This window comes from Lolium perenne, chromosome 3 (genome assembly GCF_019359855.2).
Source record: "Lolium perenne isolate Kyuss_39 chromosome 3, Kyuss_2.0, whole genome shotgun sequence".
Lineage (NCBI taxonomy): Eukaryota > Viridiplantae > Streptophyta > Magnoliopsida > Poales > Poaceae > Lolium > Lolium perenne.
Genome location: NC_067246.2, coordinates 214,461,193 through 214,470,189, shown reverse-complemented (window position 1 = coordinate 214,470,189; position 8,997 = coordinate 214,461,193). Strand labels below are relative to the sequence as shown.

Below are 8,997 nucleotides of genomic sequence, written 5' to 3'. Positions count from 1 at the left end.
AACAATGTGTTATGACCTCCATCGGCAAACACAACCAATTAAGAACATAGACACGATATTAAGGAGCACCACCTGAAAAGAGGTAACCTTGTGTTTACCGTCCCACTTGCTAAGCCAAAATTGGCATGCCTCCCGGCGTTGAGAATGCCAAACATGCACCGGCCGCCCACACATCATCTTGCGCATCTTGTCGAGACCACTTGGGTTTGCATGACACATTAATTGGAGCCCCTTCAAGGATCACAAAAATTCAAAGGACCATCCACCAAACCGAGGATTTTCCATGTATGACATCACCATTGTAGCATCTAATCATATGGTCAAGGGACAAAGTTATTGCTACAATGCTATCACGGACCATACGGTGAAGTTTTCCGACATAGTCGGGCAACAACAACACCCCGCAACTGCCACCGGCTACTAGGGCCTTGCCTGTCGGTGTCCTCCGACGGGAGCGAGGGGCGGATGCTCTGAGTTGGAGGAGAGGGGTGTCATGTCTGCGGGGATGTTTCATGTTTGCCAGAAGAAAGAAACAAACTGTAGTTTGTTTGAATAGTTTGGTGAGTGTTCCTTTCAAAAACATGTGGAGTACTCAATCGTTTCCTTTGCCACACCGCATTGACTAGCACAGCATATTCTTTGGCTACCAATGATGATTAGCCAAAAATACCAGGGGCTTAAATGCAAGCAGGGCTCCCCTGCCACCTTCCGACGGCGACCGCCGACTGGGCCGCCATATCCCTCCGCCAACTATTACTCCTTCCTCTTCGTCCTCTCTATCCCCCCTCTACCCTCAACAACTCCCCCTGTCTCGATTCGCGAGACGAATTCCTCCGAGGCCAAACCCAAGAACAGGGGGCAAAGCAAGGGAGGCACGGGGACTGCCTCGTGAAGTATCCGAGATACACACGCTCCCTTGTTTGGGATCCGAATCCCAATCCCGAGGTACCCATTCTGTTTTTCCTTTCTTTCGAAATTGTGTTATTCTCACGGTCCGAAGCGCTCTGTGGTATGGTGGCATATGCGGGGGCCGGGGGGGATTGCTTGGTTCTGTTTTGCTCTGCCCGGCTTGTTGCAAGAACTCGTCTCCACCTGGTTTTTCGATTCTATTTTGGTTGTTTCCTGCTGTAATTCCTGTACCATTTTGATCTTTTCGACCTTAGATTGTACTTTTATGGTTTTGTTTGTGTGTGAAATTGGGCTCTTTTGTTGTTATCGCTTTCGGTATAGCTATGTAGATCTATGATCTCCATGTGCTAATATGTAACAATTTTGGCTGCAGCCGGCGAAAACGCTAAAATTTAAGGAGTTCCTTGTGCGCGGAATTGGAATTCTGCAGACCGAACCACTTTACCTGGTGGTGCTATACCTGTTCTTGTTGGGCAATTGATCGGTTTATTACTGAGCTGCTATGAAATGAAGTGATTGGAGCCAAAACTCATCTGTAGAGCAGCATTTTGGGTCAGATAGGTGATGTGAGTTTCTGCAATGGCCCGAAGAAATGCTGGGGCAATGCAGCGAGAGGGGTCGGTTAAGGACTGGGCAGAATTCGACCCCTCGCCGTCTCCCAAGATGGCCTACTCCCAGTCCTATGTCGCACTGAGGGGGCTGCTGACTTCAGTGGTCTCGCTTGACCTTGTCATGATATCAAGTAGCCTAAAATCTGCGTGGGCAACTATATCGTCCAACAAGCATGCTAGATCCTTGGAGAGGCCAAAATCAAAGGGGATGGGCTGGAAAAAGGCCATGTTTAATATATTTGTGTTCTTCATGATTGGCGTTTTCATCGGATTCACGCCACTCTTCTCTGCTGATTTATCAAAGAAAATGCCTTCTGAAAAGGAGATGCTTCCATTCGAGGGGGATGTGATTGATAGGCGACAAATGGTAGAACGTCAGGGCACCAAGCTGGAGCCATTTGTAGCAGATGCTGAAGCTGAAGTGATCGATGAGCAACAGGCTGAGGAGAGTCCTCCAGTTCCTCCAATGTTGGATGATGAGGCCGATTTTGTTGAGGCCTCATCTATTGTACATTCTGCTAATGATTCTGACATTGTTGCGAGAAAGCTGCTACTAATTGTGACAGCAACAACAGTTCGACCACACCAGGCATATTATCTTAATCGTCTTATTCATGTCCTGAAGAGTGTACCACCTCCTCTTCTGTGGATAGTAGCAGAGTGGCCATATCAGTCCCGTGAAACAGTAGAAATTCTGAGGTCGTCTGGGATCATGTACAGACATATTGTGTGCAATAGGAATGCTACAAATATTAGGAAGATTATTGTCTGCCAGAAGAATAATGCAGTTTTCCATATAAAGAAGCACCATCTAGATGGTATAGTGCATTTTGCCGATGAGGAGAGAGCATACTCAGTTGATCTATTTGAAGAAATGCGGAAAATCAGGTGACAGTTCTGTGCTAGTTCTTGTACTGCATGTTATCACGAATCCATGATATAAACCACATACAGTTTTGACACTGTGTAACTCACTAAAAGTATAAATTATTTACCATTATGCTCACCTTTCTATTGCGAACGTGCTTGTTGACATTTTATTATCTTCTGCGGACAATGTGAACCTTTGGTCGCTATTTAGCATGATCTCAAATCTGTTGATCCCAAGAATGTTAAATGCTAGAACCTACTCTGGTAATAGTATATTTTCTTGAAGCTAATAGTACATAATCATATTGTGCTGGATGGAGTTTTTTGTGACATGCTTTCCTTCTATTTTTCCACTTTCGTCATCCTTTATTGGTAGCTTTCAATTTATTTTCTCTGGAGTGTTTCTCCATGGTGTTATAAGATGTCCCATGCAGCAAAAAGTGGACCATTTGAATCATTGTAGTGGTATTAGGACACATAGGTTCCTCCTCTAAATAACATCTTGATTGATGACTACTATACAGCCTTTCTAAAGATATCCAGTAAAGCGTCCTTCTTGTCTAGTCATAACCAACTTCTGGTGTAGGGGTGCAATTTAGTAGTGCACACTAACCTAATAATTAAAGAAATAATAAAAATCTTTGTAATAACTTCTTTATTGAAATACTGAGAAATGATTTTGGCCTGTGAGTCTTGATACGACAAAGAGTTGACAAACTCGGACTTCATTTTTAAGAGGTGCTGTGCTGAGATGCCCTAAAATGCAAAGTGATTTTGAACTTCTAATCTGCCAGCATTAGGAGTTGGTCCTGACTCAAGTTGAATTTATACTTTTGCCATTTTATTGATGGCCAATCAAGTTACCAGGAGCTATTTTTACGACTTAACTCTAGCTAGAGATAATTGGCATTGTGATGGTTCGTTATGTAATCTCAGTTAAGTGGTGGTAGCAGTGTAGAGGATGCCAAATTTCTCTATTGTAGGAATTACTTTATATATGATTTAGTTCCCTGAGACGTGTCTAATAAGGTATCATGGCGTATAGTTATGTAATCTCAGTTAAAAGGTGATAGAAGTACAGAGGATGCCAAATGTTGTTCGCTATCAGGTGAAACCAAGAGAGGTGGTAAATGTCTGCTTGAAATTTTACATCAAATCATCTATCACTGAACCCAGTAATCTGAAATGTGACCTATTCTCTGAGATCATTTCTCTCTCATTATAGCAGTTAAGATGTTCCTTATAGGTTTTTGCTATCTTCTGCAGGCGCTTTGGTACATGGCCAGTAGCAACGCATGATGGGTCCAAATATAGAGTGGCTTTAGAAGGCCCCCTTTGTCAGGGTGATCGGGTCACTGGATGGCATACAAACCAGAGGAGGGGTATACTTCGTCGATTTCCAGTTGGTTTCTCTGGATTTGCTTTTAACAGCACTATACTCTGGGATCCTAAGAGATGGAAGAGCCCCACCAGAGAGTCTATTATACTCCATTCAGGTGGCAGGGGTGGCTTACAGGTGAGGTCTTTCTTCAGTAAATTTCAAAATACCCAGGCAAATGAATTGACTTGATAATTTACCATAATTTCTGCATAGCTACCTTATTTTTACTAAAGTATCCATCACAGCATGCTATTATTTAATTTTTTGTGAATTGCCATCCTAGTTGCGGAACTGCGATATGCATATTAGTTAGGTATAATTTATTGGGGGAACCAAATGTGGTCATTGGGGATATTGTGAGAGCAAGTAGATCCAATAGCCAGATACATTGCGCTTAAGGAACTAGAAGTTACATTACTGTAGTATACAGGAGCTGTTAAGGCAATGCTTACTATAGCACATCAAGAAAGAATAGATATCAGTAGGAGACTCTCCTGCTGTAAGTTCCTAAAAAAAAAAGCATTGATATACTGAAACACTGTGCATTGCAGGAGTCAAGATTTATTGAGAGGCTTGTGGAGGACGAGAGTCAAATGGAAGGACTAGCAGACAATTGCACCCGGATTATGGCCTGGAATTTCGATTTGGAACCTCCTCAACTCAATTACCCTACTGGCTGGTTGCTGCAGAAGAACCTGGATGCTGTCGTGCCCATAACATAGCTGTCTTGCTGCCTCATCTTTTTGTTCGCTCATGCTAGTATGAGCAATGGCTTCCTGAACTTGGCAGCGTCCAGGATCATGCGAAGTTGCTCTGCAAAGATCTGGTTGAAAATAATGTCTAGTAAAAGTTGAAAGGAAGAAAGAAGCCTGACAAAGAAAACACCTCTCTCTCTCTGCTCCATTCTTTTTAAAAGTTCCTCTTTTACCCATACCCATTCGACTAGATTTAGTGCTGTACATTTATTCTTCTATGTTCGTTATTATACATGCATATATAACCTTAGATGCTAAAGATGCCTCTGTTGCAACTGTTAAAGGGCAGAGACAGATATATACTCTTGATACATGAATGATAGCAAAATCAAAATCACAGATTGGATTTGACAGTATGTGCTGTCTGTTCTTGGTTTCTGGTTCCTTCCGGTTTGTAATTCTGTTTGTTCGGCTGAATACTATCTGCATGGTTTGGTACTGGAGCATCTTGATTCACTTGTGGATTGTTAGTTATGGTCAGAGAAGGCAGAACCTCCCGGTGCAGGTTATTTGCCCAGCTGCTGAGTCAATGGTGACAATACGACGCTGACTAATAACTAACATATATTTTCATAGCTATCTTTCGTTTGAAATCCAGTAATGAGGTAGCACAAGACCAAATAGATACAACTTCCACATGTTCAGTTTCAGAGATACAGAGGTGCAGAATTGTAGTCTGACCACCACAAGTGTGGAGCCACAGAGCTGGTGTGTGCGCATCTCGCTCTGCGTGTGTGCTGGACTTTCTCTCAACGTGAGTGCTACTGTATAGGATCTAAAATTGGATGGATCGATTCTTTGCTAGCATGATGCCTTTCTTTGTGAGAATTTTTCTTGGATATTCAGATCTAAAATTGGATTGCCTTCTCTCTCTTGAAATTTTCTTCACCTTGCCATGTCTCCTTGCCGTGGTGGATGTCCTCCCGGGGCAGTTGATCCTGAAGCTCGCGGGAAAGAAACTGCCATGCGCCTCCTCTATGAACAGAGGAGAGAGAAACAAGCTTTCCAAATGTTTCTACTTCAAGATCACCCATTGTTCTTCTAAAAAAAAAGATCATCCATTGCTCCTTAAATGGTTCCTTTGCACTATTCTTGTGCGATACTGCTGATAGTTAAAGGAAACAAGTAACTCTGAAGCTAGCATCGTCAAGCTTTCCGAATGTTTGTAATTTTCATTTTTCAATACATGAACCCCTTTGAACATGACTCAATTCCGAATGAATGCTTTGCACTTTCGCTGTATAACATAAGATTGTATGTGTGACTATTGCGTCTGGTACTTGGAAGTTATAAAAACGCCGGTATCACTCTCCCTAATATGATTGATGTCTGGTTTGATAGTGGCTCGCGCAGTTTGTTGCAGCAAAATTTATCTGTTTTGTCAAGCAGAAATACTTAGTATGGTCCAACATGCATTTTTGTATTGAAATCTCACACATCAATCTATAGTACACCAAGAAGCTGCTTTGTAGCATATTAGGTGTGGCTTACACAGTTACACCAAGAACAAAAATATTTTGTGTAGACTACAATTGTCTCTTGCATGAAGGTAAAACATATGCTAACCCATGAATACACAATCCAATTGTTCACATGTGAATGAAATTAAAAATTGAGTAAACACCTTCACCGATCTGTACAATAGAAGAATATCCAACCCATCTTTATCATCCAAACTATCAAAGAAGCATCTTGCAGCTATTCCAGGATAGCCATTTCAGGAATAGTAGGTGTCAGTGTATATGCAATATCATTATTCACAGCTTTGTTTTAACAATTGGGATGTGATAATATGAAAAAAAATCAATTGTATGGAGGTTAATGAGGAAATGCTTAGAACCTTCCAAGCCTTCGTACGTCACTTCGAGTCCATCATTTAAATTGCCTGAGTGTGTGTACATGTGTAGTAAAACGTACACATCCATTTGCAATCTTATTATACAAAAAATAAAAATAATGGGAATTGTGTCATCTCTGTATAAATCATTTCATGTTTCCTTCTGTCAAACAGCAGGCAAATGGCGTTGGAGCTTTGCCAAGGCCAAATATGGCCAGTTCGCTCAAAATGGTACTTGCCCTGCCACTCACCCAGCAGGCCACGCGCTCTTCCTGGCCGCTCTCGTGTTGGCGCCTCCGGCTGTCGCCTACAGGCCGGAAGCCGCCGGCAACACGCCCGGCACCGGCACTCTCGCGGAGGCGAGGCCCACAGAAGCCACCGTCTGCACGCCTACCACGGTCAGCACGCCCGGGGAGGTGACGCCAACGGAAGCTGCCGTCTGCACGCCTGCCGCGGCCAGCACGCCCGCAGAGGCGACCATCACGGAAGCCGCCGTCTGCACTTCTACCGCGGCCAGCACGCCCGCAGAGGCGACGCGCCCGGAAGCCGCCGTCTGCACATCTACCACCAGCCCGCCCACACGGCAGCAGGGTAAGCAATCCTCTCAACATGGCCAGCTTTGCTATTTCCCCTACAAATACGAGCTTCATCATCTTTCCGAGCACGATTGGCTTCCTTCGCACCGCTCGTGCTGGGCGCATTGACCGCTTTATCAACTTGAGCATCGATCCGTGCATGGATCTTTGCGAAAAGTGTGGTGGAGCAGGTGCGCTCCACGCACCTTCTCCTTTTTTGTCTTTTTCTTTTTTCTATCTCACAAATTATACAATATTTCGATTAGATTTTTTTGCAAATCAGTCAAAAACAACAAATAGAATGGAGGAAAAATAGTTCAGAATTTTTGTGTGCAAATTTAAATTTTTAATTATTTAAAATTCAAAATAAATTCTTGAGATACATATATAGATAATGACATAAAAAATCTAAAATATTTTTCCCACATTCTAATTGTTATGTTTAAGTGATCTGCAAGTTTTTGACTTCAAAGAATATGTAGCGTGCGAGATACAAAAATAAGAAATTGTTTGAGAGGGGAATAAAAAAATTTAGCACGGATCTTGATGCAGTATACATGGTGTAGATACGGGTGCTCACCAAGCACCTGCTCTAAATGTCCACTCTTCGATCTTTCCCAAGCCTGCGTAAAACCCTACGCTCCGTGAACTCCCTGTACTGCATTAACCAACAAAAATTAGATTGATGAGATGTATTTTTCTACCAATTTCAAAGCGAGATCAAGTCCCAGAGGTAGTTCAGCATGATCCACCGGAATACACGCACTGCTGCTGCCTCCGTGCATTCCATGGTTGCGCAGGCTGGCTGGCAAGTGTAGAAGTGATTTGGTGCAACGATGAGTTGTATTGATCGTGCACAATGCACATATATAGGTACAGGGGTGTGACCGGGTCTAGTCTCCACGTGAATACAAAGTGGGAGAGACGCTACAGGTGCAACATACAAAACCCAAACCTATACGTGTACATATTCGTTCAACACCCCCCGCAGTCGAAGCGGCGCCAGTGACGCAAAGACTGGACCTGAAGCTCTCGAAAGTCGAGGTAGGAAGGCCTTTCGTCATCACATCGGCGAACTGCTGATCGGTGGGAACGTGTAGAACACGGACACGACCAAGGGCGACGTGCTCCCGGACGAAGTGAATGTCGAGCTCGATATGCTTCGTCCTGCGATGATGTACGGGATTAGCCGAGAGATACACCGCGGAGACATTGTCGCAGTAGACAATCGTGGCCTTCGGAACCTGGCAGTGTAGCTCCTGTAAAAGCTGTCGTAGCCAGGAACACTCAGCAACGGCATTAGCCACAGCCCTGTACTCAGCCTCAGCGCTCGAACGTGAAACCGTGGGTTGTCGCTTGGACGACCACGATATCAGGGAGGGACCAAGGTAGACGCAGTAGCCGGAGGTAGAGCGGCGCGTGTCAGGACACCCAGCCCAGTCGGCGTCGGAGTAGGCAACAAGGCTAGTGTCAGAAGAGGCCGTCAGTGTGAGTCTCATGGACATAGTACCACGGATGTAGCAGAGGATCCGTTTTACCAGTGCCCAATGAGTGTCACGCGGAGCGTGCATGTGAAGGCACACCTGCTGAACAGCGTACTGAAGGTCCGGCCTCGTCAAGGTGAGGTACTGAAGACCACCAACGACGGAGCGATAGAAGGCAGCATCGGACGCCGGAGAGCCCTCAACGGCGGATACCTTGGCCTTCGTGTCGACAGGCGTGGAAGCGGGCTTGCAGTTAAGCATGCCGGCGCGCTCCAGCTGCTCATGCGCATACTTCTGCTGATGCAAGAAGAAACCGGTGGCGGTGCGGACGACCTCGATGCCGAGGAAGTAGTGGAGAGCCCCCAAGTCCTTGAGGGCGAACTCAGCGCTGAGCTGAGCTGTGATCTGCTGCAGAAGAGCCGTCGAGGAAGCAGTCAGTATGATGTCGTCGACATACAGGAGGAGGTATGCGGTGGCGGCGCCCTGGTGGTACACGAACAGGGAGGCGTCAGACCGTGTAGACTGGAACCCCTGCTGCTGAAGAAAGCCAGCCATCCGCTGGTACCAAGCTCGAG

General features: G+C 44.9%; 2 protein-coding genes across 2 annotated transcripts; one reads left to right on the top strand and one right to left on the bottom strand.

Annotated features, from left to right (window-relative positions):
- Positions 1 to 708: 708 nt before the first annotated feature.
- Positions 709 to 4,879, top strand: LOC127343314 (probable beta-1,4-xylosyltransferase IRX9L). The gene is made up of 4 exons (XM_051369430.2): positions 709 to 945; positions 1,283 to 2,408; positions 3,657 to 3,906; positions 4,323 to 4,879. Exons 2-4 carry the CDS (start codon positions 1,489 to 1,491, stop codon positions 4,491 to 4,493), a joined length of 1,341 nt encoding a protein of 446 aa, XP_051225390.1. The 5' UTR covers positions 709 to 945; positions 1,283 to 1,488; the 3' UTR covers positions 4,494 to 4,879.
- Positions 4,880 to 7,530: 2,651 nt separating this feature from the next.
- LOC127339797 (uncharacterized mitochondrial protein AtMg00810-like) lies at positions 7,531 to 8,977 on the bottom strand. The gene is made up of 2 exons (XM_051365609.1): positions 8,006 to 8,977; positions 7,531 to 7,596 (listed from the first exon to the last, which is right to left on the bottom strand). Exons 1-2 carry the CDS (start codon positions 8,975 to 8,977, stop codon positions 7,531 to 7,533), a joined length of 1,038 nt encoding a protein of 345 aa, XP_051221569.1.
- Between the last annotated feature and the right edge of the window lie 20 nt (positions 8,978 to 8,997).